Below are 27,969 nucleotides of genomic sequence, written 5' to 3' on the forward strand. Positions count from 1 at the left end.
AATTCCGGTGTAGTCCAGTAATTGATTCGAAGTTCTGTATTTTCATTTCGATTCTATCCGATTTTTTCATCATAGCTCTCCGTTCCAGTTCTAAACGCCGTGTGCTCTCGTCGTACACAATTTATGTATTCAACACTGCATGAATAAATCAAGATATTCGACTGCGTCCCCCTCCCCGCCATGCGCTCCCATTCTGTATTGACATATTTTCCTGTCTGTTTGTGTCTCCAGATCACAGCGCCGGACACGCCGTTCGCGCTGGGCGTCACGCTGCACAAGCTATGTCTGGAGAGCACCGACAACCACTGGAAGCCGGCCATCGTCACAGACGCCGTCAGACAAATCTACAAGGTGGGTTACCGTCAGACTACATGGTGGTTAGTGTCGGACAAATCTTTAAGGTGGGTAGTGTCAGTTAGAACTGCATATCGGGTAATGGACACGATTTGAATTATAAATTTAAGTTCAAAACTATTAATATAAATCCATCAAAATAAGATAAATCAAAATTTGAGTAATGAACAGTCCTAAACAAATGTCTAAAATATTGACATTTTGTGAAAATTCGCCATCGGCATTTTCAGTTCTTGTGGATGTTTGTCTTTTTTTTGTGCGTGTATGGAGCTTCTTCAGACTTCAACTATGCTGTACCCTTAGATAGATGATCCGTAGACTGTTATCATGGTCATATTGAGAATATCCCGACTAACCACAGTTTGCACAAACTAATACGGAAAACCCACTGGCCCGCCCGACATGTAGCACAGTCCGCGTCTGCGGCGGCGGTGGCGTCGAGTCCCCGGGGTGTGCCGTCGGCTATTGTGGCTCGGCGCGACGTGTTATTGGACACGGGGATTAGACAAGTAGATGGAGGGAAGCCGACACAGGTCATATGAGCCTGACACGGACCGAGGTGGGGGAAAGGGAGGAGGGTAGTGCTGGCTGGGGGCTGTGTTGGACCGACATGCCATATTTCCTGCGGCGTTGCGTTACGTGCAGCTAAGATCGGCAGAGGAAATGGAACGCTTACAGCGACGTACAGTTAGTGATGGCTATTGGCCAGTGACCGATGTTGTCCACATCGCGGTCCAAGTTCTGGTGTTCGTTTTTGTCGCTTAGTCTCATTTCCTGCTCAGCGTCAGCTGTATTTTGTATGTGTCAGTCTGTCGGCGACCATGCAGGTTTGTGTATCGTGTGTGTCGCGCCATTTCCGATGTACTTCTGTTTACGACTTGTTTGTGTGTCCATGCCCGTCCTGACTGCTGCGTGCCTCCCCCCCCCCCCTATCAGCTGGTCAGTCTGGACAGTCTCAGCGTGTACTGGAACAGTCGTACCGAGCTGTACGGTCGGCTCTCCGACCAGGAGCGAGAGAGGCGCCTATTCTGACCTGCCTATCTCCCCCCCCCCCGTCAGCTGGTCAGTCTGGACAGTCTCGGCGTGTACTGGAACAGTCGTACCGAGCTGTACGGTCAGTTGTCCGACCAGGAGCGGGAGAGGCGCCTATTCTGACCTGCCCATGTCCCCCCCCCCCCAGCTGGTCAGCCTGGACAGTCTCAGTGTGTACTGGAACAGTCGTACCGAGCTGTACGGTCAGTTGTCCGACCAGGAGCGGGAGAGGCGCCTATTCTGACCTGCCTTTCTCCCCCCTCCCCCAGCTGGTCAGCCTGGACAGTCTCAGTGTGTACTGGAACAGTCGTACCGAGCTGTACGGTCAGTTGTCCGACCAGGAGCGGGAGAGGCGCCTATTCTGACCTGCCCATGTCCCCCCCCCCCCCCCAGCTGGTCAGCCTGGACAGTCTCAGTGTGTACTGGAACAGTCGTACCGAGCTGTACGGTCAGTTGTCCGACCAGGAGCGGGAGAGGCGCCTATTCTGACCTGCCCATGTCCCCCCCCCCCCCCAGCTGGTCAGCCTGGACAGTCTCAGTGTGTACTGGAACAGTCGTACCGAGCTGTACGGTCAACTGTCCGACCAGGAGCGGGAGAGGCGCCTATTCTGACCTGCCCATGTCCCCCCCCCCCCCCAGCTGGTCAGCCTGGACAGTCTCAGTGTGTACTGGAACAGTCGTACCGAGCTGTACGGGGGCATTCCACGTCAAATCAAACACCGAAATCCGTCATCGCCTTCGATTTTTCTGAAAATTTGTAGGCAGACTGGACATGGTTCAAAACTGAGTTACGTATAATATTTTCGAAATTTGATAAAGTATCGCTGAGATATAGGTCATCGAATATAGCCAAAAATGCCACACATCAATTTTTTAAATGTCTATAACTCTGGTTCCTTTTCTGGTATCAAAATGATATTAACAGGGTCTTGTAGGCAATTGATAAGGCTTTGATTTTTAATTATAAAATTAAATTGAAGTGACCTTGAAATGCATTTGACCTTGAATTAAAACAGAAAAATTTAAATAGCAAAAAACACGTCACCTTCGATTCGGGTAATTTTTACATATTATGTCCGTCACAATGTTCCTAACCATCTGTGAAAAAAATTGGAGTGGGCCATTCATAACTCTCGCGGCAAACGCCGTTTTCATGCATCAACATCACGCAACCGCGAGTGACCTTGAAAGACAGAGTCAAGACATGCTTGCTTGTGTACACTTTCTGAAATGAATGATTGCTGATTAGTGATATCCCAAACTCTGCGGGAATGGAAATACATAGTCATCGTAGTCAAGCATTCAAGTTCCATAGTAAAAGTGTCTCAGGCAAACGGTATTTTGCGGTGAATTTTGAGCCGTGTGGAAATGCATCATGAAGCCAAAAATTCAACGAAAACATTATCACGCAACGATATCTTCACGTCTTTTTATCTTCACTATACGAAAGAATATACATTTTTGAGTATGTATGAGGAATTTCTAGTTAATCCAATAATTACGAGCGAGCGAGCGCAGCGAGCGAAGCGAAGTCTTTTCAATATAACGGATAAATCTCAGTATGAGCGGCCCGGCCCGGCCCGGCCCGGCCCGGCCTGTAACGCTTTTGAGAGGCTTATATCTCAGCAACCGCTGGACCGAATGGCCTGCGGTCTTTTTTGCTGGGTAGCCCCATCCCTTCTACCCCGTAATTGACTACTTTTGATACATCTCAGTGACCGCCGTGGCACGTGCCACGTGAAAAGTCAAGGGTGTTCAAGCAGTTTTGCAAAAGTAATGATTTTGAGAGGCCCATATCTCAGCAGCGGCTTGAGCGATTGTCTTGCGGTCATTTTTATAGGGTAGCTGCATCCTTTCTACCAAAGGTAGGATACTCTTCATCTATGTGAGTGACCCCCACTGCACGTGCAAAATACAACAATAAGAGGTGCCAAATTTGTTCCCATTTCAGTAACTCGGTAATTACTGGGGCGATTTCGCTGAAACTTGGCATACAGGTAGGCACCCACCAGACAATGAATTCCCATGTGTTGCGGTTAGGGTGCTACTGCACGTGCGCACGTGCAGGGGGCGTTTCCAGATCTCGAGAACGGCTGGGCCGATTGCGCTCAAATTTGGTACACGGTTGGGGACCGGTTAGTAGGGTGCCGTGCAAAAGTCATTTTGGACCCCGTTTGCACGTGCGCACGTGCAGAATGCCGCTTCCAGATCTCAGGAACGGCTGGGCCGATTGCGTTCAAATTTGGCACACCGCTAGCGACCGGTTAGAAGGGTGCTTTGCACAAGCCCGTTGGAAGTACCCTCTCGCCCTTCTGCACGTGCAGGGCTCACTATCTCGCTCGCTCGTTCTTCGCCCAAAAGGCGTTTTACTGGTAAATATGGCAGTTAGAGACCTGCGAGTAACATGTCGTCGGCTGAGGCGGGATCGGCCGACGCGGGAAACGCAGCAATCACAATTTTGTGTTTACACGTTCATATTTCAATTGTTTACCAACCGATTTTCAAAATTCTTACACCATAAGATTGCCTGTACATTTCTTAGTCTTCTCACAAAATTTGACGCGAATTGAACGTAATCAGCGGTAAGGAGCGCGATGTAAAGACGGAACCGTTCCGTTCCGTCCCGGCACAGTCTACAATTCAGGCGGCGGCTAGCGGTCGGCGCCGCGCCGGCTGCCGAGTCGCCGCGTCGCCGCGGCGACAGGATGTTTCACTTTACACCGCTATTACTAGAACAGTTGTGAACCGATTTTCTTCTTGCTTGCACGATGAGATGTGCAATTCAATTTTGGACAGGTAGCTATAATTAATTTCGCATTAATACTATGAGATATTGGCGAAAAACAGGAGGGGTGGGGCGAAATTCACTCTTCCCCCTCCACTGCGCGTGCTAACATACGTTTGCATATGTGCCATTTTCTTCAAAACTTATGAATGGCCCACTCTAATGTTTTCATAGGTTGTTAAGAATATGGTAGGCAATAAAATATATGAAAATTAGCCAAATCGAAAGTGACGTGTTTTTTGCTATTTCAATTTATGTGCTTAAGAACAGAGTTAAGCAAATTTCAAGGTCATATATTTAAGTAGGTGCAATTCTAAACAAATGCTTAAGAAATTACCTGAACAGTAAGGTTTATTTCATTCAAATCAACCAAGTACAACCAAAGTTATGGTCGTTCAAAAATATACAGATGCAACATTTTGTAAAAATTCGATGCCCTATATTTAGAAGACCTGTGGTCAGAATGTGCAAAAAACATCAATGTAATGTTCGGGGTGACACAGGAACTCGCTCACAAATTTATAATGAAATCGCTGAAGGTAAGGTGCAAAACAGCCGATTTTTGTTCGATTTGACGTGGAATGCCCCTACGGTCAGTTGTCCGACCAGGAGCGGGAGAGGCGCCTATTCTGACCTGCCCATGTCCCCCCCCCCCAGCTGGTCAGCCTGGACAGTCTCAGTGTGTACTGGAACAGCCGCACCGAGCTGTACGGACCTGACTAGGAGCAGGAGAGGCGCCTATTCTGACCTGCCTATCTCCCCCCCCCCCCCCCCCAGCTGGTCAGCCTGGACAGTCTGAGCGTGTACTGGAACAGTCGTACCGAGCTGTACGGTCAACTATCCGACCAGGAGCGGGAGAGGCGCTTCATCGCTGAGATCGCCACCTCCGACAGCGTCCCGCCCGGCGCCAAATACAGTGAGATACAGATACAGATAAATATACAGATTCTGTGAGATACCGCCCCGCCCGGCGACAGATGCATTGAGATACTGGGACAGATACCGTGATCAGTAGCGGCGGAACACCTTCAATTAAGGGGGGGGGGGGACTGCCGACTTTTGGTCCCATTCTTTCCATGCAACGCCCATCAGGCTTATGTTAAAATGGCAAAATCGGGGGGGGGGGCAAGGTGCCCCGGTGCCCCGCCCCCCTGTTCCGCCGCCTATGACCGTGATATGCCTTGCCACCCGGCACCAGTTACAGTGAGATACAGGGACGGATACAGTGAGATACCATCCTTCCCGGCGCCAGATAGAGTGACGTACAGGAACGGATACAGGGATAGACGAATGCGATGAGATACCACACAGCCCGGGGCCAGGCTCAATGTAATACATGGTCAGATCCATTGAGATACACGAGCAGCTAACCCCGAATTATTATTCCCCTGCTGACTCCAACTGACCACAGCTTCCTTTCCACCCTCCGGCAGTTCTGGGTCCGATCAACGCCAAGGCGCAGCTGAAGCTGAACCCCAAGCCGGAGCACGACGGCAGCGGCTTCCAGATCCCCAAGGTGTGGCTGAACCTGGTGCTCGAGCAGCTGGCCGTCGGTGAGTGCCGTCACGGCAGGGGTCGGATGACATCCTGTTCCCTCAAAGGGGGTAACGGATGGCTTGGCATGGGGGTAGTGTCTGGTTTAATGCGGAAGGTGGGGGGGGGGGGGTGGGGGGGCTAGGAACGGGAATGACGTCCGTTCCATCGCTGAGTAACGTCCTTTCTGTCACCGGGGGGCGTTTGGTCTGCATTGGCAGGGGTAACATCTGTTCTACATGGAGGTCATGGATTGGAGGCCAATGTCGTCTAGTCTGTCACGGGTTTGCCATTGTTTCAAATGGCTGGGAGTGGTGGCAGTTGATATGAGAGGCACGTCGCATGACTTTTGAGTGTGTCAGTCAATTGATACGCTGGTGTTGATCGATGTATGCCGCTGGTTTGTAAGTACCGTGTCCGTCTGCTGTATTGTTTGTTTGCGGTGATCCATTATTGGCTACCTTATTGATCTAACGCCTTGTTCGTACAGCTGGCCACCATGAGTCCATGTGTATTACTTATGTAGGCGCTGTGACCGCTGTCGGTATTACATCGTGTATAATCTGACAGGTGACAGCCACGTTTGATAAATACCACCGCTCTGTTCATGTTTACTGTAAATGGTGCCGCGGGAGATTATGATACCTACACCGTTAAGGGATGTCGTAAGACATATAGCTTGGTGGTGCTACTTCGTCTCAAGCAATACGGAGAGCATGCTCTTCAAGTATAGGCAGATACGAGTCGAGTTCCTGATAAGACACACCTTAACACCAAACAGCTATCGGGAACGTACTCGTATTGCCAACGCATATCTTGTCATGGCATGCCGTTTGAATGGTTAATTATGGAGTCCGCTACTTCCTCCGAGCCAATTCTTTTGAGCTTACAATATGCAGTACCAATCTTCTCAGCCCCAACAGGCCATTTGTAACTGTGACCTTCGCGTTGCTGATTGTATTTCTTGGCCGCAGGCGTAACAAAGTACCAGTACCGGGATATGATGGAGCTTCTGCAGAGCATGGAGCGTATGACACTGGCCCAGCCGTACCGCAAGTACCGGCCGCAGGTCACCCAGTACCACGGACACGCCGCCGAATGGTCTGTGAAAACAAACGGCTCGACCCAAATTCGCAAATTGATTTAGAGGATATCTTCTGAGACAGCCATTGTTCAAAACGCCCGTGTCATTAGACGTTTCTCGTTACGTTTCTCAAATGTCTTGTTTGGCGCTTAGTGTATCACGTCCGCGTCCGACATATTAGTTGGCTAGCGTCTGACCTGTACAACTATGTTCTTCTTATAGGTGGCGATTTGCGTACAAGTGCGTGCTGAACGAGATGGTACGCCGGCGACGCCGCAACTGGTCCTGGGTCCATATGAAGTCCTACCGGGATATGTGCCAACGCTACGCAAAGGTATGTGGAACCGGGCTGATCTGGTCAAAGTTAAACGTGGATATTCAAATCAAGAACGACAATCATTCGAAACAAATAAAGAATCAAACAGGCAAATAAATTCGTATCACAGTTCATTATTGTATCAATCAATCAATCAATCAATCAATCAATCAATCAATCAATCAGCCATGTCGATCAGCGATAAAAGCATCGGTTTTATCTTGAGTGTTTCGTAAGGCGTGATTATTGATTGCATCTCTGGCTTCTCCCTGCAGGCGTATAAGACGAAGCTGACGACCAAGAAGGTTCCACCGGACGTCCAGGCCAGGATTGATGACTACGAGTTCAAGCTGGACATCGTCAACGTGATCATGATTCGTCAGAAGGTTCAGCTCGAGGTACGACAATCTATCTGCCACTCATTGGCGCGTAACGTAGATAATAGTGAATCGTGGATTTTGAGTGCTGATTGGCGGTGCTACAGGATGCTACATTATAGTTCTCTGGTACTCAGATGTGCGCAGTCAAGCGCCGTGGAGTGCAGTTCCACTGGTGGTAACTTTGTGGCGATTTGTATCATACCTTGTTCTGCGGTCACAGACTAGATCACTCGCGGAGATATCCTCGTGCTACGGCACGCTGCTGATTCCATGCCCCAGTCCCCTCGGGCCCTGACAGGCGATGTTCCCTTTGTTGTACCATCCAATCTTTCTTTGGACGCCGCCGGCCGTACGTCCTTTTTCAATATTCCCCACTGATCACTGACCAATGATGTGACTTGGTCCCAGGTGGACCGCCAGGTGGAACGACAGAAGAAGGAAAAGAAGGAGTCGGGATGGTTCGGCGGATGGTTCGGCGGCGGCAGCAAGACAGACACCACCGCCGATGATGGCGACATCGGTAGGTTATCGGGCTCTCGACACTCGTGTTTAGTCAGCTGTAATTGTATTAATCCAGTGATGTAGGTACATTTTATTAACTTTGCCCATTGTGATGCACTTATTGCAGCTGTTGATTGATGACCTTTGGCTATACGTTTTCTCTAAACTGCGCAAGATGTTTTGAAATCAATCCGTTCTGCCTCATTCCTTCCTCACTTCTTATGCTGAAGTGACTTGTAGGCGTGGTATAAGTTGTAACATTGTTTTTGTTTGTGCCCCGACAGCCAAGCAGTTCGAGGCGGCCATGACGCCCGAGGAGCGGCAGAAGCTGTACGCGGCCATCGACTACCAGGAGAACGCGGCGCCCACCGAGTACCCGGCCGAGTTTGAGGCCGTCCAGCTGGCGTTCCGGCTGGGCACGCTGCGGCTGGCTGTCGAGGACGAGGAGGCTACTCCGACGGCCGTGCTGCGGCTCAGCCTGCGCGCGGTGGACGCCAGTCTGGCGCAGCGGCCGGCCGCCGGCGCCGTGCGCGTGGAGACGTCCATCAGCGAGCTGCGAGTGGACGGCGTGCCGGACGGCGGCGGCGAGTCGCCGGCCATCGCCTCCACCCGGTCCGGCAGCGCATCGGCCGCCCTGCTCACGGCTATGTTTGAGACCAACCCGCTGGATGGAGAGTGTGACCAGAGACTGAGGATGCGTAGCCAGCCCGTGGAGATGGTCTACCACGCCGAGACGCTGGGCCGGCTGGCGGCTGTGTTCCGACCGCCGAGACACGTGCAGCTCTCTCAGCTTCACGCAGCTGCCATGAGCAAGCTTCAGGAGCTGAAGGAGACCTCAGCGCTGAAGATGCAGTACGCCATCGAGACGCACAAATCACTCGACCTGGAGATAGACCTAATGGCCTCGCAGTTGGTTGTTCCAGAGTTTGGAGACATCACTAAGGAGGGTCGCCGACTAGCTGTGAACCTGGGTAGCGTTCGACTGCGCTCTGCACCACGCCAGGTAGATCCAGTCAGTGTGCGGAAGATGGCCAGTCAGGGTACCTCATCAGAGGATATATTCACCACCATGGCCGCCCAGGCGTACGATCAGTTCGACATTGACCTGGAGGATATCGAGGTGGTTATGTCGGTGCCTGGCGAGTCGTGGCGTGAGGCACTGAAACTGAGCGGCTCGCCACAGCATCTGGTGCGTCCCATCAGTCTCTCGGTTTGTGTGAAGAAGTGTCTTATTACTGATGATCCGCGCCTGCCGGTCGTCAAAGTGGACGCCGCCATCTCCAAACTCAGCTTCAGCATATCAGGTACGCCCCGAAGGCGCCGTTTGTGCTACCCGTGTGCAGATTCCATGGTTTCATTCTGGACTTGTAAATCACATGGCGCATAGTGACCTGGCCGTCGACGCGCCGTCAAACCCCAACAAACAGCGAAGTGTAAATCGCAGGTAACATAGTGCTTCTGTAGCATTACCAGCAGCTAAACACAAAATATGTTGCCTAACTATAAGCATTTATTATCTCTGCATGATTGCTCGCCTTTGCTCATATGACAGTGCCTGACAGCCCTCCCCCGCACCCATTTCCAGATTATCGTCTGATTCAGCTGGCCATTCTGGGAAACAGCATCCCCTCACCGACGGCTGATGACGACGATCCACTGGCGCTGCCCGAACTGGTACGTATGCGCCGTCCAAAACAGACGGTACTGGGAACTTTGGTCAGTTTTTAGCGGTGACAATGTTACTCTGGATAGGACGGTGCTGGGAATATCTGCTGGAACCGTCTATGGGACTTCATTGCACACGATATTCCAGGACACTGAAAATTCTGTTCTCTCCTAATCCTCGTCACCCTACCTTGTCCGTCCCTGGTCTCCGACAACCCGGTTGCTTACGGTCTTCGATTTTCCCCCAGCATCCCATGCTAACCTCGTCCCTCCGCTGTCCCTCAGGACAGTAATGCCAACGTCCTGACGCTGGACCGATCAGCCCCGGTACCCCTCCAACCGTCCAGCTCGTCCGAGAAGAGACAGCGTGATGCCGAACAGATGACGGATCTGCTACTCAACTTCAGAATCCTGGGTAAGACGGATGGCGCGGGCTCAGAGCGTGTTTCTGGCCAGACGAGAGGGAAAAGGTACCGATTTCGAGGAACTGAAGCTCCATGACTAACCAACAAAAGCCTGCCATTTGTCACGCATTTATGGAGGATATGCGAGCAAGTAAACGCGCATTACAAACAATTTGTCGAGACCAATCGGTCTCCTTTCCATTTATAAGACGCGTCCTCGTAATCCATGTATTGTATGTATTTACGATCATGGGCGATCCACACATGGCGTGGCGATTGCTGCCCATTTGATTTGCCATTTGCGATGTAACTGCAGTGTGTGTGCTGCAGCTGTAGATCCCTGTTAACCCACTCCCTGCGTCTCATCCAGAGCTATGCGCGGACGTGTACCGTCGTCAGTCAGCCGACGATCAGAGCATGGCTGACGAGATGATCTCTCTGACGATCGGCGGCGTCGGCTGCTCGGTAGCTGTGCGCACCAACACCATGGAGGTCACCGCCACACTGGCAGGCGTTACACTAAAGGTACTGTCGTCCGCACAAACACCATGGAGGTCACCGCCACTCTGGCAGGCGTTACACTAAAGGTACAGTCGTGCGCACTCATACCACGGAGGTTACCGCTACTCTGGCAGGCGTCACACTAAAGGTACAGTCGTGCGTGCTCATACCACGGAGGTTACTACCACACTAGCCGATTTCACGCTCAAGGTACTGGCGATGGGACGGGGGGCGTAAATTACTGTAGGGGAGCGGGTTGGGAGGAGACTAGAGAGATGATCACGTCAGCTCTGGCTGGCGTGACGCTCAGGGAATCGTCTGGCTGGGACGGCGGTGGTAGCAACCTGGAGGGGAGGGGCTTTGTCGTGACCTTTGAGCTGCTCTGGTAGATGACCTTTTTTGGTCAGAATGTAATCAGAGTCAACGTGGAGTCACTCGCTATATGCTGTTAACATGTGCCAGCTGCATATGGTTAGACTATTGAGTGATGTATTCTCCCCGCTACCGGCCACTGACTACTGTCCTCTCTCCGTCCGTCTAGAACCACGAGTTCCAGGACCCGGACGGTGGCCAGCTGTACCTGGTCAGTACACCGATGACCCAAGGACGCTCCGAGCCGCTACTCAGCTGCAAATACACCAAGGTAACTCGTGGATGGAATCCTGGCTGAATCAATATGACGGTCTGCATTTGGTCTTCGCGTCCTGATGCTTCTTGATTTGGTCTTCGCTGATGACTAAATTTGCTATCGCTTTGCACTGTTATGCCTCGAGGCGCTGTACCAAGGTCTGTGAGCTGACCTGCTCTCTTCCCTTCCTACCCAGGTGGACCGCGCCTGGGACAAGTTCCACTCGGAGTACGGCGGCGTGGCGCAGCTGGTCGAGCTCAGTTTCAGCGAGCTGACTGTGCAGCTCCACCAGGCGGCGCTGTGCTCCCTGATGGCCTTTGGAGACGCCCTGTCACGGCAACTGAGCAGCATTGGGCCCGAGCAGCCGGCGACGACCCCGGCTGTGACGGCCACGACCGCCCTGACGGAGTCGACGAACGGGAAACGAGCGGGTCAGTAAGAGAGAGCTAGGAGGGATTGGAGGCTGATGTTTAAATGGTCAATACTCACACGTCTTCGCAGTAAAATATACAACCATTACTGGAGAAGAGTACTGCTTTTTTTGTTTACCTCTGATGCTTCGTAACATGAGTTCATTTCAGCAGGATCTCTCGTTCATCTGTCGGTTGGTCGGTTAGGTTCTCTTCTCTGCCCACCCCACTTCCGTCACACCACGCCGGACGTACCCCTTGACAACTCCCTCTTCATCTTAAGTATTGAGTAACGCCCTTCATCTCCAAGTCTGCAATGCCGTGCCCCGCTAACTTCGCTCTCCCCATCGACAGCGGCCGCGCGCCGGCACGGCTCCGCCTCCAGCGATGACATCGACATCCGCCTGGACGCGTGCTTCAGCGACTTCCGCGTACAGCTCTCCTCCAGCCGGGTGTGGGTGGCCGGTCTGGACATGGCCAACCTGCAGCTGGGCGCCGAGCTGCGGCCAGGACGTACCCAGCTCTCCGCCAGCCTGCGGCAGTTCGCCGTCACCGACCTGACGCCCAACATCAAACGCGATAAGGTAGGTGGAGGATGACTGGATAATGGAGATGACGGGACAATGTGGGATGGAAAATGGTGGGATGGGATCTGAATGATCGGGATTGGGGGGGGGGGGGCGAGGGAGGCGAGGTTGTGGATTGGGATGGTATATTGCCTGATGAGTTGTGGCGAGCCGGGTCTTGGTGCTAATTTCTTATTAAAAAAGTTGGGATGTGCCCAAAAGATGAGAAACATCCCGCTCTACATACACTAGAAACTGAACCGGATTATGACCATGAACGTTAGTAAATTTGTGCCCTTCTGCATGTACGAGTATTGAGTATGACCTCAGGTGTCCTACCCTCCCACAGGTGCTGAGTATGACCTCCGACGTCCCGCCCTCTCCCAGATGCTGAGTATGACCTCTGGTCCCCCTCCCTCAGGTGCTAAGTATGACCTCCGACGAGGTGTTCCGCGCGGAGCTGCAGCTGTATAACCGTCCGCCGGAGCCGGAGCCCTCCTTTGTCGACCTGGAGTTGTCGGCGCAGCTGGGAGGAGCGAGGCTGCTCTTCACTAACCGGTTCATCACGGACGTGCTGGTGAGTTCGGGTGGATGAGAGTGACATTCCTCGGCCGAGCAGTGCCTTATGTATCGTAGTGATGTCACAATCGGTTGCTCTTTTTGAGTAAATGGGCTATGAGCGTGTGTCTGTTGTTGTTGTTGTTGTTTGTTCCCCACGCAGCGGTCGCTACGTAGCCTCTCGGCTCTGGAGGTACCTGGCGGCGGCCGCTGCCTCGGACCTCCTCCTCACTCGGGTGTATGTTGCCTAGATGTCGTAGGCGTAGTCGCATCAGTGCCGGACAGCGTAGCAGGATGTGTTCCGGCGTGTCTGCCTCCTCTTCGCCACAGCAGCGGCAGCCGGCCGCCCGGCACGTCAGCGAGTTGCACTGCGCGCAGTCCCGGCCGGGGTTCCTGCCGATCCGATGCAGGTACTGCGCAGATCCCGACCAGTGACCAGCGTGCAGTTGGTGCACATCAACCGCCACCTCTCGTGGAGTAGTGCTGGGCAGCGGTGCGGGTAGGTGGCCGTCCATCAGCCGCCTATACCAGCCGTCCGGCCAGTTGCTGATCGCCTCCTTTCTGGCCATCCGGGACGCCGCACGGTACACTGTGCGGACGTCAACCGGGACTCCCTGCTGTGGGAGGGCGGCGGCTTCCTTGGCGATAGCGTCCACCCGCTCATTTCCCTCCAGCTCACAGTGGGACGGCACCCTTTGGAGGTGGACCCTTCGGTCCCCGTCAGCCACCAGTGCCGCCATGTGCTCCCAGATGGCGGCACCTAGAGGGGACGTCTGGGCCGCTGGTCCTCCTCTCAGCGTCGCAAGTGACGCCTGTGAGTCGGAGCATATGATTATACCCTGTTCGAGGGGTGGGTGCTCCAGGAGATGTCGCACTGCCGTCTTCAGCGCCACCATCTCAGCCCGGTAGCTAGAGCATATTTTTCCCGCCGCCTCTCGCAGAGCTTCCGTCGTTCCGTCTGGGTGCTCGATTAGGACCCCGGCACCGCCATTCGTCACTCCGCCGGTCGCCGACCCGTCGGTCCAGGCCCACGTCGTGTGTCTCGGGGTCTTTTGTCTACTTCTTTCGGTGGATGACCGAAACATCAATCCCGAATTGCCATCCACTTTTGCAATTTTGTTCGAAGCGGTGAAGTAGGTGTCATTTCCTTCTCCAGTCGTAACCCGGCCGACATTTTAATCAAGCTCCCATTTCTCCCTTCGACTGCTGACTTGATTTTCCAGATTCCCAGACTCCCCGCCTGCCATTTCACCTCCCCCGTGCTGACCGCTGTTGTGCCCCGTCTGCCCGCAGGCGTTCATGCAGCCATTCTCAGCCACCCAGGCGGCGCTGGCCGAGGCCTCCCAGACGGCAGCAGAGGCCGCCCAACAGGCCATGCAGAACGCCTACGCCCAGGCCTTCAAGGCCAAGCTCGATATCACCATGAAGGTACGAATATGTTTACGAAGGAATGGAGCTCGTACTAAGAGCTGAGGAGACATACGTCGTTCATGGTTGCAATATGCGAAGGTATTTTATGGCGTCTGCTAGACACTACGCTTTGAGGAGTGCGAAGGCTTGTTTCTCGAGGTCTCAACTGACATAGTTTTTTGTCGTGGGATGTATTTTCTTGACTTATTGACAATAGTTTATATTGAAATGAAAATACACTGCAGCCGTTCTAGCTGAATAATCTCCCCGAATTCGACCTGACCTGACAGCAGCACGACTACCAACCTCCCCTTCTTCTCGCACGGCAGGCGCCGGTGATCGTGGTGCCGCAGAACTCGAGCTCCGACTGGGCGTTGGTGGCCGATCTGGGTTATCTCAGCGTCAGTAACTCCCTGGAGATGCCCGGGCCGCGCAGCCACCTCGGCGCGCCAGCCGTGCTGGACGTGATGACACTGAAACTGGACAACCTTCAGTTCTCCAGGTGAGCCCCTGCTCGAATCTGCAGTACGAGGATTCAGTATGGCAACCTCATGCCCATCTGGGTTTATTCCATATATCGTATTTTCGTTTTGAAAATTCATTTGCTGTTGGTAGCTGTTCTCAGTCTTGGAGCTTCGGTTTTCTTCTATCTAGTATAATATTGTTGGAAGACATTTAAATTTGTCTTATTCCATTAAATTCTGCTGCCTATAATAAATCGATAAATCGATTTCGCTTAGTTACCGTAGGCTTGGGCGTTCAGTGCCTGACCCGCCCTTTCTCTTCCCTCCGACAGAGGCCGTCTGGGCCAGGACGGCTCCGTGCAGTCCGAGTGTTTGATCCTGAAGCCGGTCACCATGTCGGTTCAGGTGACGCGTAACCTCAGTACCGGCTGGTTCCGCGAGCGGCCCGAGATCGACCTGCTGGCCAAACTGGGAGACCTGGCGGTCAGTGCTACTCAGCGGGCGTCGGAGGGATTGGGGCGGGGCGTGGATAGTTGTGGTGTCACGGTAATTTAGTGGTGAGGAGGGGACTGAGGTGGGTAGTTTGGGTCACAAACGCAGGATTGTGGGTCATGCGTTTTGCGTGGTGTCACTCTTTGAAGGAAAATAGAAGGACTTGGCGAAGGGTGTTGAATAATAATGTGTCTTGTAATAGCATTTGGTACCCATATAACAGTATGCTTGTTATGCAGCAGAGGTTATTGTTGATATCGCCAACGTCATAGATTAAATACGTTTCCACGCAATATTGTCCTCAGTTATTTATGCAAGGGATCCTGCTCAGCTGCTGAAAGATGCTGCTAGTTTGGCATTCACGCAGGCTGCAGCTAATATGATTCACCCCAGTGTCTCTCCGGTTGGGCTCTCCCGTAATGCGTGGTGTCAGTGATGTAGGTGCAGCTGCACATCTCCTAGAATCTGAAGATATTTTACTCTCTCTCCGCCCGCCAACAGGTGGTACTCAGCGAGGAGGACTACGCCCAGATCATGCGCACACTGGCCGAGAACCTCTCTGAGCCGGGCACCGCCGGACTGGACGCCCTCCCGCCTATCGAGGGTGGAGAGACTCAGAAGACCGCCACTCAGGTGGAAACCACTGCAGATGTGGATCCCTCCGCGGCGCCCGCCTCGACCGCCGCCACCGCAGAGAAGGATAAAGCGCCGGCCGGCCAGGACGGGGCCGTGTTCACCAAACTCAAGTTCAGCTTCGATTGGACGTTCGTCGGTGTCGAGCTGTTTGTCAGCTCCGCGGCAGAAAAGGTAGGATGCGGTGCAGAAGGGTCGGAGATCGAGATCAGACACACAAATGCCTTACAAATGAAAATATTGTAAGCTGCTACGCTAGTTTGATATTGTTAATGTCGTATGTAGCTTCATGAACCAGGGACATTAAGCCGTCACATTGACTGCCTCTGCCTCCCTCGTGTCTGTCAGCCGATGATTGAATGTAAGAGCAGTCTTTTTTTGTGGTAACGCTCGGGCTGTTACGGGCCGTATATTGACTGCTCCTTTCCTCCTCTGTTTGTCAGTCGATGGACGAATGCAAGAACAGCCGGTTCTCTTTGGGCACGTTCGGACTGCACCAGCTGTCAGTGGCTGGGAAGATGGAGTCGGACGGCGCCCTCGGCTGCCGGGTCTCATTGGATGACTGCGTGCTGCAGGACACAAGGGCAGGTGGGTAACAAGCCCTGATTCATGGGCCAAATATGTAGGAACTGAGGTGCGATGGTTGATGGGGTTTCGCTACTGAGACATATCTATGGGATATACAGCGTAGCCACTGTGACGGTTTGTTGATATTGCTCGTTGAGAGGGCGCTAGTGTCCAGGATGGACCCCTATTGTGCCAGGGATCCTAAAGCGCATTTGCGATTGAATCGAGCATCTTGTAAATGTTACATGACATACGAGATGTTAGCAGAAAACTGATCTTAGTAAGCTCCGCTCAGCATTTCTGAGCACTGGCTAGGTGGCTATTATATCTGATGGATGATATTTGTGACACACACGATGACGCCCTCTCACCATTCTCCGTCGACAGATACGAAGACGTGCTTCCCGCGACTGATGGAGAAGGTGACTCGAGCAGGAAAGCCCAAGGTGCGCATGATTGACGTGCAGTACAGCCAGAAGGCCAACCAGGACCGCGACCGTGAGTATATGTGTCATAGGACCGGGCGGGACGCCGCGCTGGTCGTGACTTCATGCAACAGCTGTTCGTTGCCGCTGTCGGGGGCTAGCTGTGCTGCTTTATTCAGGAGCCCATGTCATGATTCGTTAAATGCTGGGATGGTGGCCAGGCCGTAAAGAGCGTACCAGTGCGTGGTGTCTTCGAGACAACTCGGCTGGCCCCGTGAGTGTTGGTTGAAGGTATCGGAAATGTGTTTCACCGGAGCTCTTTTTTATCCTTTTGCTCGCCATCCGTGGAGCTACATACCCTCAATAACTTTTAACACGCCATCGCCATCGCAACCATCGAGTGGGCCAGACTGACTCTTGTCGTTTCGCCGTTCGCAGTCCAGGCGCGCGTGTCGAGCGTGTCTCTGATCCTGTTCCTGCCCTACCTGATGATGCTGATGGAGTTCTTCACAAAGAACATGCCGGAGCCACAGCAGCAGGACAAGCGGCACGCGGGTCCGCCGGCGGTCGCCGCCAAACCGTGAGTAGATCTGCATACGATTTTGGGATAGACACCGTCTCTAAGACTACTCTGCCAGAACTCTGTCGAGTTACACTTTCTACTCGTCTCTCGTTAGGCTTAAGCCATAGATAACATGAACTACCAGGTAGCCAGGTAGTTCATGTTATCTGTGGCTTTTACCACATGCCGAGATATCCCTTTAACATTAGCACGTGCATTTGGGAAATGGCTTCGGCCCGCCTCGGCTAATGTTGAAGGTATTTGGGAAACGATTCGGCCCTAGGGCTTTTTGATTTTCCCATACGCCGAGATATCCCTTTAGCATTATCCTAGCCGTGCGGGAAACATTTACACGTGATCTTTCCTGCACTGTTTTCCGGCACGGGTTGATGACCTACAGTTCTGGTGATTTTTTGATAAAAATCTTAAAAAGGTGATTTCAATAATTAAACTGTGAGTTTCTGAATAGATATTAAACGACGTATGGGAAATATCTTACTGAACTTGCTCTGGGAAGAAAAATGGAAACCTCGGTCTTCAAAAAATCTCCGGCACTCGGCTACGCCTCGTGCCTACAATTTTTTAAAGACCTCGGTTTCCATTTTTCTTTCCCAGAGCCGTTCAGTAATATATATTCCCAGACAAAATTTTACTGAATATTCTGAGCGGAAGAACCAATTTCAAAGAAGATATTTACGGATTGTGTGTTCACTAACAGCAACAGCAAAAGTAAGTGACTGCGTGTTTACTTACTTTTGCTGTCAACGTAATTCAACTAAACAAGGTTGTCGTTCCAATGTCAATGTATTTATTGCTGTAGAACATGGTCGGAATAATCATTATTTCTACATAATGCACGCAAAAAAAACGAACAATTTAAATGCGTGAAGCATCTTAACGTGCCACAATGAAACATCTGATACCTATTGTTCCAGCTGGGATCCAAGACGCGTTTGATTCAGCGTTTCACCCAATTTTCAGTTTTCCTCACGGTTTCCTCACTCCTGCTGGACTCCATATCTTTATTCTAACTTCTGGCGCTTCACCATCTTCATCCTCAGCTTTTTCAAACCCTGAATAAGGGGGAAGTAGGAATTTCATCTTTCATGCCCAACGCAGCCCAATAATGAAAAACACAAAAAATAATCACGGTGACTATAAATATGAACATAGTACTATTATAATATTAACACAATATTAAGATTAAAGTGTAAAATATCAAATGAATATGATATTAACTGTTGCGCCGGTACGGCATGTGGTAAATCTCTTCCCAACCTTGGGCTGTGAAAATGCAGTTTTATTCACCTCGGTTTTTTGCTACGGACCTCGTGCCTACCGGCACTCGGTCCTCCGCACAAAAACCTCGGTGAATAAAACGCATTTTCCCAGCCCCGGTCGGGAATATATAAACCCTTCTCGCTAGACTGCTCTTCTATCCTCCCATTTACGCCACCGATTTTAATGTTCTGTTGCTTGCTTCCGTTCATCAATGCCCTGTTCACTTCCATTGCGAGCTATTGTTTTTCTCATTCTGGCTGTACTTCTCCACTGGTGTGCGAGTATGTCATTCCCGTCCTACTCTAATCGTTGTTGCGCCCGTCTGTTTGTCAGGGCGACCGGGAAGCCCCAGCGGCCCACCACGCTGGAGGCGCCTCGTAAACCCACACCGGCCTCCACTGGTGATTCAACTGCTGCTGGGGCGGCGGCGGCCGGCATGCTTACACTGCAGCTGACGGTGGATAGGCCCGACATCGCCCTGGTGGAGGATCTGACCGACATCAACACACGCGCTGTGGTGTTCGATGTGAGTGTTCTGGGGGGGGGGGGGGGGCAGGGCTGATACGATGGTTCTGACAAGTGGCTAGAAGCTTTCGTATTGCTTGCATAATGAGATTACTATGTCCACTGTCCAGTGTCCATTGTTCAAAATGCTCTGTTTTTGCCTCAGAGGCTATTCCAAAGACAGAGTCTGTCTTTGAAACTAGAAATGCGGTTCGGCTGGAGCTCATTCTATTTAATTAGTGATAAATAGATGACAATGCACTTTGGATTATGGAAAACGGCATGTTGCACACACTTCCTATAAGTGCAATGTGTGTGCAGTGTTGTTCGAGCCTAACTTGCCTCTTAAAACCTTCATCTAGACACCTGCTGATTGAAAGTTTCACCTTCGCAGAACGAGATTCGTCTGAAGGTGCAGCAGACGCCGGACAAGACCAACGTGATGGGCGACATAAATCGGATTCAGCTGTTTACGTGCGTCTACAACCCTGCCGAGCGGGAGGCGACCATGAACGAGGTGAGTTCTGCTGCCCGGCGGTGATGACACGGGCCCACCCCGCTGCCGGTACATCTCAGCTTAACTTTGCCTGACTGACTACACTCGTACCGGGATGCTCTCTCCCATACACTGACACATAGCCAGCTGACCTCTGATGTACGTTCAGGCGTCTATGACAAGCCCCGTCCTTATATCGGTCACTAAAAACAGGCGCAGCTCACCAAATTCACGAATAGGTGTCGCTGGACCCAGCTCTGCGACTCTAAAAACAAAGCAAATGACACGACTTTGAGCATCTCACGATTATCTGAGCCGGTGTCGGCTTTGCCTGCGGCGGTCCGCTCCATGTGTCTTCTCTTTCCTGAACGTTTGAAGTAGGTGTCAGGTGGCATAGAACACGCCCAGCGGATTCCAGCGCGCTCGTCGCTGACTTGGTCGGTCATAGGACAGTGGTCTTGTGAGCTGGTGACTGTCGACTGCCTGGGGGTGATCACCAGTCCTCTTTTGACTGTTGTACGAGTCTGGTTTTGTCCAGAATGACAGCTTGTAACCTTTTTAGCCTTTTTTCATGGGGTCTCGGCTGAGACAGGTTTCGGGCGACGGTGGACAGCAGGTCACAGATCATTCCGGGGTTGACTTCTTCCTTTCCATTTTTTCCACAACCACAACACAGCTCCACACGACTGGATAATTACACTCAGCGTGAACAACAGTGGCAGCCATCGTCATCTGTTGGTTGCATCGGTGACATCGCCAATATCGCTGAGCTTCTCTGGCATGTTACGCCGTTCGTAGCCTTCCCATCCGTTGGCGCAGGAAACCGGTATCCGTTTGCGGAGCGCACAGCCGTGAGTGTGGCAGTGCTGCGCGTGCCCGTAGAACAGACGCATCACGACCGGGTTCATCCAGACGGGCCCAATCATCACCGGGCACTGGGACACCGAGGCCTGCTCGTCAGAGACGCACTCGTAGACGCAGGCCAGGTACATTGTCATCGGGCTGTGGACAAAAAAAAAAACATTGCACTCAGTGAGTCGTCGATAGTCTGTATAACTCAGTAGAGGAAGACATTCTGCCACATATGCTAGATAGCACTTGGTAACTGCATTGCTGACATGAACGTTTTTCGTTCTTCCACTTTCAGATGACGTTTTTATGCTTAATTTCCGACTTTATCGTACTGCGTTATCATAGCGAAGCGCTCCCCCTCCCCAAGCACGCTTTAGCGAATGATCTGGTACAAACATGGATCGACTTGTTAATTGTTTACAACTTAATTGTCTTGATAAATGGGCTTGCACAAAATGTACGTAGGATTCAGTTGAAGAATTAATCGACTACGGGAGATTGCACACTGCACAGTGCATATACCCTTAGACATGGATAATGCTAGAGCAACTATGGCAATTTGTGGGATATAAAGGATTCTGAAGATAACGGACTGTAAATTCAGGAAGGTAATCCCCGTCGTGTCAAGCAATATGCCCTATCGAAGAGCTGCAATTGCCGCAGTGCAATACCCGACTCCCTTGAGATCCCTGCTCAAGAAGCTTACCTGTAGCCTTTGCCATCTTCATCAATATAGAGCCACAGGGTTTCAAAGTCGAGCATTTGGATGTCGGGTGCTTCATGCTGACGCAGCACCCCCGTGACGAAGGCGTCGTCCACCCAGAAGAAGGGCTGGTTACTGCTGGCGGCCACGAGCCTGGCAGCGGCGCTTGGCGTGATCAGATAGAGCCATCCGGACATGTAGTAGGGGTAGGTGCTCTCCGGGTACTCCAGCTCCGAGACGTACCACTTGCTGTTAGGATTGCGAATCGGCTGGCTGCCGGCGTAGGTCACGCCTAGAAGGGCGTCGGAGCCGACTGTGCCCTCGGGCAGCTCCTCCAGTCGCCGGGTCAGTCGGAACACATCGACGACGGTGTCGTGGTCCATCTTGAGGATGAAGCGCGCCTGCGGACAGTAGTCGCTGGCCCAGCGCAGGCCCATCAGATGCTTGTAGGTTAGGTTGCGGTAGGTGTCGAGGAAGTTGCCGACGACGATGTCAGCGTACGCGTAGTTTTCGGCCTGTATAGCAGCCATCCGATGGTCGTACATACGGCTGTCAGCCGGCGGAGCCAGCTGGGCCAGAAGAAAGACGCGTCGCATGCGCAACTCCTCTAGTATGGCCGAGGGCAGCGCGGCACGAACTTCGGCTCGCCATGAAGGCTGACGCGTGTCCGACGTCACCACCATCACTATGTCAACCTTTTCATAGCCACACACGTCGTTGTTGATGACGAAGGTGAAATCGCTGAGGTTGGAGAGCTGGGTGCCATTCGGGTACAGCGGCGGCTTGGTGATGTTGAGACTGCCGGCTGACTTCCGCCTACGCAGGCGATCGGCTGCGTAGCTGGCGTCTCTCGGCCACAGCTGTGAACTGTCGTCTGCGATGCTCGGCCGACGGTTAATCCGCGGGTGAGGTGGATGGGTTACGTTGGCACGCCTAGCCAGCAGCCGGACGTGCTCTTCTGCGTCCTGTAGCCAGCTGGAGCTGTTGGCAGCGGCCTCGTGTCGTGCTGCCGGCTGCTGGATGACGCTGGTGACGACCGTCATCCCCGCGATGGTGAGGGATAGCGCGACGATCCCGGACAGCATCCAGCGGTTGGAGATTCGCCGCTGCGAACAGTGCGGTGGCTCGTCAACCATCTGCCGCACTTTACTTCGTTGCTCTCAGATAAAATACGAAAGAGCTACGATGGAAAATAAGTACTTGATATTTTTATATTGAATGACCTTTCGAACAACAGTTTGAGTTCGATCGTTTTGCACGATGCTTTTTGTTTTAGTTTAGTGTTACTGTATGCTATCGGTTGATTATATTACCAACAAACTTATGCCGAGTTTGCAAATTGCATCCTCCTCTCTTTGTAACTTTATCCCTTACCTACCTTGCGTTTGCTGATGATATTCACCATGCTCCTTGGCTGTGGTGAGCTCGTCGCTTATGTAGCATTATATATGTCAAGTGTGAGTAAATTATTCATGAGCAACTTGCAAATAATGCTTACTTTATATTTAACTGATCAGCTTTGCTTCTCTGATTAATCAACATTCCAAAATGCGAATGAAGGAAGAGCTACCTAACATTTCTACCTTGCCATTTGGCTCATGTTATTTTACTTTTCAAGCTTTGATTATAGCCAAGGCCTTGCTATAGGGCTAGTCTTATAACAAGGCCCTGGCTAACATCCTAACAACGTCATTCTGCCGCGTCAAATCTCGCCATAGATCGTGGTAAGCTCAAGGCGGTAAGCTGCTCATTCTTGGCATTCTTGGTGCGCTTGGTGCCTCGATTTGTTTGTCAAGTGCATATGCACGCGACGTTTAGGCTAGCCTTTCTTCGATTAAGATGCTTTCAGACATTTTTCCAAGTTTTTGCAGTAAGAACTGCCGTAACTTGCTCTGCGGGTGAGATACGTGGCTCTGATTAAAGAAAGATGCTTTCAGACTCCAAAATTTGTCGACTGCTTCTCGGACCATAATTTGGGGTGCGCATTGGCGATTTACGCCGTGGTTGACACCCTCTCTGCAGAATTAAATATTCACATCTCTCTCTAATCCGCCCCTCAGTGCACCAACGTATGAGCGCGACCGGCCTAGCCGTCCATGAAAAGAAGTGGGCTTTGCACTGGCACTGTTCTCTACAGCACCCGGTTGGGCTGATTAGGAAATTCAAACATACAGTTCAGTGTTCATACAAACATACAAAATACAGCTGTAATTGAATACAAAGATTGTCTGACTGCTGTTTAATGATGCCTCTACACTTTTTGTTTTTGTTTCTGAAGGCTTATAGCGGGCCTGATCCTCCTCAGCTATGTATGTTAACGATGTAGATAGGTTTCGTGGATCATCTATTCCTACCATCCTCCCGCAGGCCACAGGATTGCCAAAAGCCCGTGGGCTCGTTACTTTGTTCGTACTGCAGCAGTACTCCGCTCATCCTTCTCCAACTTTGGGTACCTATCTGTGTGTCGCTCATGCTCTCGGACACCTTTCACACTCATACGCACAAAAAAAACAACAACCGTACCTCGCTCTGCGGGCGAGATACGTGGCTCTGTATTCAATGAAAAGCGGAAAAGATATCACATTGATCAGTATGGCGTGCAATAGCACACTACCGCCTGCGACACCTAACTGACATTGAACAATGAACATAATTGTGGGAGACTTCTATGTCCCTTATTCAACAGTTAGACAGTCAGCTTCAGTGCCTCACTATGGTGCCCACATACTTCTTGGATCAGGCAAAACTGCGTGCGGATTGAACAATCGATTATGCTTCTCTTCTCTCCTTGCGGTCCTGCGGTGGACGATGGCCGCGGCTGAGGAAGGGTTTGATGGGATTTCTATAGACCCGCGTTATTTGTCCACTCCCCGGTGGCTGCCATACGTGGAGCGTTGTGAGGAGCTGTGGGTGCTCGAGCACCGCAACTCTGCCGCCCAGCGTGGGTGACCTAGACTTCGGCCGTCTGCTGCGACCCCAAAGCCAAGTAGGCGCACTGGGGCGATGGCTTGGCATTGCCCGAACACCCACATCCCCCTACAGTTCTCCACGTACGGTCGCTGCCATTTTCTTGGCAGCGGGCTGGTGACCGTCCCTACCGCTCGCTCAGCCGGGACAATGGATAGTCGCTGGCTCGACGCCGTTAGCGGCTCAAGTTCGGCAATGCCAACAACATTCTGCTGGGTCTGCAGCATGATCTGCTGGCGACTCGCTAGCTGGTGACGTCACCAAGGTCTTCTTCGTCTCTGGGCATGTTCACACGCTTGCTACCCCAGCTGTGGTGAGCGCAGGCGTGTGGCTGGGGACTGCGTAGCGTACAGCCATGTCTGTGGCAGTACAGGGTGTGCTGGTAGAAGAGTCGCAGCAGCACGCTGTTGTCCCCAACAGGTCCGATCATCATGTTGCAGTGGGAGACTGAGGCCTGGACTTCAGCGGCGCACTCGTAGACGCAAGTCATCTCCATGGTAAAGGCACTGTGGACAGGGACGGCGTTTGGTTAGCGGGTTGTCACTGGGGGATATGGAAATGTAAACAGCTACGAAAGTAAAGCTGACTTCTAGTGCTAATGAAAGGAATCCTTGCCTTGCTACAAATCACTGGTTCGTTTTCTATAAGTGATTGGACAACATACCTGAAGCGCTGGTCGTTTTCCGTAAACATCCACAAACGTTCATAGTCGATCATATTTATGTCGAGCCCCTCACGGTGCCGCAGCACCCCCGTGACGAAGGCATCGTCCACCCAGAAGAAGGGCTGCTTGTTACCAGCGACTACGATCTTGGCAGCTGCATCTGGGGTGATCAGATATAGCCATCCAGACATGTAGTCTGGGAAGCTATCTTCCGGGTATTCCTCCTTCGAGACGTACCACTTTGTGGTTGGGGGTTCCCGAATGGGCTTTGTGCCCCCGTACACGGTTCCTATCGCTGTGTTCGAGTCTGCCACTCCAGCCGGAAGCGCAGCCAACCGACGTGTCAGCTGAAATACATCAACCACAATGTCATGGTCCATCTTGGCAATGAAGCGCGCCTGCGGACAGTAAGCGGTAGCCCAGTGCAGGCCCATCAGATGTTTGAAGGTGAGGTTGCGGTAGGCGTCGCGGAAGTTTCCTACAACGAGGTCTTCGTACTCATGGTTCTCGGCCTGCAGCGCTGCCACTCTTTGGTCGTACTCTTGGCTGATGTTGTCCGGTGGCGCCAACTCGGCCAGTAGAAATACGCGTCGCACACGCACCTCTGCTAGTACGGACGACGGCAGTGCTGCGCGAGTTTTGGCCCGCCACGATGGCCGACGCGTGTCTGAAGTCACCACCATCACTATGTCGACCGGATCGTTACCGCATACGTCGTTGTTGATGACGAAGGTGAAGTTGTTGAGGTTGGAGAGCTGGAAGCCAGGCGGGTATAACGGAGGTTTGGTGATGCTGCTGGACGCCTGCCCTAGCGCTGCCAGCGACCGGACGTGCGTCTTAACCGCCTGAAGCCAGCTGGCGATGCCTCCGCCGCTGGTCCTCTGCCGCGTGTGCGACCATGAACTGACGCTGCTGATGCTCGTCATCATCATAATGGTGAAGCACAGCGCCGCGATCCAGGCGATCATGCAGCGATTAGAGACTCGTCGGAACCCAGCCCTCTGGGAAAAAAATACAAGCTGTTATCGGTGAGCTGTGTTTTCTTGCAAGTAGCATTTGTGTTATTGGGTTTCGGCCACCAGCGCAGGTGTCTTTTTTCTTTGTCCTATCTTATCTTTTCTCTGATGTTCCTTTCTTACTCTGAATGAAAACATTCAGACCTCTCAGACGAGCTGGACTCTCAGGCCTTAGATATAGATGGGTCCTCTATGGACAGGAATAAGTCTCGAATGAGCTTAGCCATTTTAGGCGCGAAGGAACCCTTCTCAAGCATGAAATGGGCCCTCTGAGACCCAGACTTGTGATAGCCCTTACAGGCTTGCGATTAGCTTTCGAGTCTTCATACTATAGACTACTGATACATGTGACTTATACCACAAATCATGTTAATGTAAGATCTACTTTGACTAGCTGGACATCTCCAGACTGTGTGAAGACGTGATAATGATCATCTCTCGATAACTCTAGTAACAGATCATACAGATGCTTTATCTCAGTCGTCATTTAATATATTTTAACGCGAATAAATTCCGACTCATTTTGAGGCGGCCTTCGGCCCTAAAGTTCGATTCGGGGAAGGGAGTCACTGGTCGGTTGGTCTGTCCCCATGTGCGCGTCCCTGGCAGTCAACGGCGGGCGGGCCGCAGACGGGGCTCTAGGATCGTTGCGGACGGGCTGACCTGATACTCGCTGGATCATGAGCAGTGAAAGCTTACCTTACGTGAAATCCCATCTTTCACATTTAACCGGACCGATCGGAGTCTTGTGGCCGCCAGCGGTGGCTGCGGTTCCGTAGTCAATTCTTCCATAATTCTGATAAGGAGCCGTGTAATGTGACAACTGACCGCAGCTTTTGCATTAAAGGATTGATATCGGCATGATTGTGCTTGCTAGAAGATGGAAAAGATTATGTGGTACTGATGGCTTTTAAATGGTTTAAAAATCATTTTCCTCTAAAAAGACCTAATGAATGTGTTTTTACTGTTAGAGCTATGTTGCATAGCTTTTTAACCAGAGACACCTAGGTATTCGATTTCCCGAAGGGATTTCCGAACGATTTCCTTGTTGGTTGAATTTCTTAATTTTCGAGAGAGAACATTCGTGCTTCTTCAGCGGAAGCACCTGCCACCTATATTTGGACCGAATAAATGAATAATTCAGTTCCCACAGCAAGCTGAATTTTTACTGAAGAAGGGTGTGTGCAGTTGTCTTTTGAGATGACAAATATTACCAGCGGGCTGTTGTGCTTTGTTAAAGAATACATATTGAGGGCGTTTCTTAAGATGCTCAAATTGTTTTGTATCTAACTTCTGAAACACGTTGTTGAAGCCGCAAAGAGAATTATTTTCTCTCATGTGGTAACTTTTATTCAGGCTGAAAGTTGTCGGTGCGAAAAGAAATAGCTGAAACTTCAGGACATAGCTGAAACTTACCCATCGATCATTAGTATTTTAGCCATATCAATGTTTGTTTACATTGTCGCCCGGCACTGGATATGGGCCGCGAACCCTGGCCGGCCGCGCCACATTCTACCGGTCTGGGAAGAGGTGGAAAGACTGACCACCAATCAGTGCGGCACAACACCCTTCACCGTATTCTACCGAACCTGGTCTGTGGTCAAGGCCACCCGCCCCTCTGGCTGTGGCCGCAGCGCCCGATCAGGGGCGATGCCAGACCGTGGGCCTGGGGTGCGGCCGGGCCGGGGAGAGCGGCCGCCGTTCGCCGCCGTCCTGAGACCGCCGGTGGGCGGCGAGCTGGCCGCCGCCGCGGGGCCCGAGCTGGCCGGCGTAATTCTTTTTTCCACCCAAAGGAAGGCGCTATACGGAGAATATCCCATTGCGTCATTCAAAACTGACTTACACCTCTCACCGGCCAGCTGGCTGCGTGGTGTAGTGGTGAGCACACTCGCCTCGCGATCTTATAACTAGGGTTCGATCCCCGCCGCCGGCCGAACTTTTTGGCGCGTTGTAGGTTAGGTTGTAGGTTTGTAGGTTGTAGGTTTGTAGGTTGTAGGTTTGTAGGTTGTAGGTCTGTAGGTTAGGTTGTAGGTTGTAGGTTTGTAGGTTGTAGGTTAGGTCAGGTGAGGTTAGGTTATGTTTGTTTTTGTTTGGTTTGTTTACCAAGAAGCATCTTCGGGTATAGCGTCTTCCTTTGGTTGGAAAAAAGAAACACGCAGCTGGCCGCCGGGTGCAGGAGCGGCGGAGCAGGGGGAGACGTGACCCCAGCCGGACTG

General features: G+C 51.9%; 3 protein-coding genes across 4 annotated transcripts in view; 1 reads left to right on the top strand and 2 right to left on the bottom strand.

Annotated features, from left to right (window-relative positions):
* LOC122373695 (vacuolar protein sorting-associated protein 13-like) overlaps positions 1–27,969 on the top strand; it is a 62,395-nt gene that overhangs the window by 22,734 nt on the left and 11,692 nt on the right. The window contains exons 6-29 of the mRNA XM_043352007.1: positions 232–351; positions 4,949–5,087; positions 5,605–5,724; positions 6,679–6,805; positions 7,011–7,122; positions 7,380–7,502; positions 7,893–8,004; positions 8,270–9,289; positions 9,571–9,659; positions 9,936–10,065; positions 10,425–10,579; positions 11,097–11,198; positions 11,380–11,614; positions 11,948–12,177; positions 12,581–12,736; positions 14,011–14,145; positions 14,457–14,629; positions 14,924–15,074; positions 15,585–15,890; positions 16,160–16,304; positions 16,671–16,781; positions 17,147–17,288; positions 18,885–19,077; positions 19,450–19,572. Coding sequence (XP_043207942.1) covers positions 232–351; positions 4,949–5,087; positions 5,605–5,724; positions 6,679–6,805; positions 7,011–7,122; positions 7,380–7,502; positions 7,893–8,004; positions 8,270–9,289; positions 9,571–9,659; positions 9,936–10,065; positions 10,425–10,579; positions 11,097–11,198; positions 11,380–11,614; positions 11,948–12,177; positions 12,581–12,736; positions 14,011–14,145; positions 14,457–14,629; positions 14,924–15,074; positions 15,585–15,890; positions 16,160–16,304; positions 16,671–16,781; positions 17,147–17,288; positions 18,885–19,077; positions 19,450–19,572 — 4,449 coding nt within the window. The remainder of the gene's footprint in view (positions 1–231; positions 352–4,948; positions 5,088–5,604; positions 5,725–6,678; positions 6,806–7,010; positions 7,123–7,379; positions 7,503–7,892; positions 8,005–8,269; positions 9,290–9,570; positions 9,660–9,935; positions 10,066–10,424; positions 10,580–11,096; positions 11,199–11,379; positions 11,615–11,947; positions 12,178–12,580; positions 12,737–14,010; positions 14,146–14,456; positions 14,630–14,923; positions 15,075–15,584; positions 15,891–16,159; positions 16,305–16,670; positions 16,782–17,146; positions 17,289–18,884; positions 19,078–19,449; positions 19,573–27,969) is intronic.
* On the bottom strand, positions 19,499–22,879 carry LOC122373691 (beta-1,3-galactosyltransferase 5-like). 2 transcript variants are annotated; one of them, XM_043352001.1, is made up of 3 exons: positions 22,485–22,879; positions 21,110–22,212; positions 19,499–20,553 (listed from the first exon to the last, which is right to left on the bottom strand). In XM_043352001.1, exons 1-3 carry the CDS (start codon positions 22,509–22,511, stop codon positions 20,280–20,282), a joined length of 1,404 nt encoding a protein of 467 aa, XP_043207936.1. In that variant the 5' UTR covers positions 22,512–22,879; the 3' UTR covers positions 19,499–20,279. The 2 variants fall into 2 exon arrangements, with proteins under 2 accessions (XP_043207936.1, XP_043207938.1); XM_043352003.1 differs by having other exon boundaries at positions 20,344–20,486; positions 22,485–22,832.
* LOC122373693 (beta-1,3-galactosyltransferase 5-like) lies at positions 23,610–26,798 on the bottom strand. The gene is made up of 3 exons (XM_043352005.1): positions 26,453–26,798; positions 24,738–25,738; positions 23,610–24,579 (listed from the first exon to the last, which is right to left on the bottom strand). The coding sequence occupies exons 1-3, from the start codon at positions 26,543–26,545 to the stop codon at positions 24,318–24,320; spliced, it is 1,356 nt and encodes a 451-aa protein (XP_043207940.1). The 5' UTR covers positions 26,546–26,798; the 3' UTR covers positions 23,610–24,317.

This window comes from Amphibalanus amphitrite, unplaced genomic scaffold (assembly GCF_019059575.1).
Source record: "Amphibalanus amphitrite isolate SeventyFive unplaced genomic scaffold, NRLGWU_Aamphi_draft 001536F_arrow, whole genome shotgun sequence".
In the NCBI taxonomy this organism is placed as follows: Eukaryota; Metazoa; Arthropoda; class Thecostraca; order Balanomorpha; family Balanidae; genus Amphibalanus; species Amphibalanus amphitrite.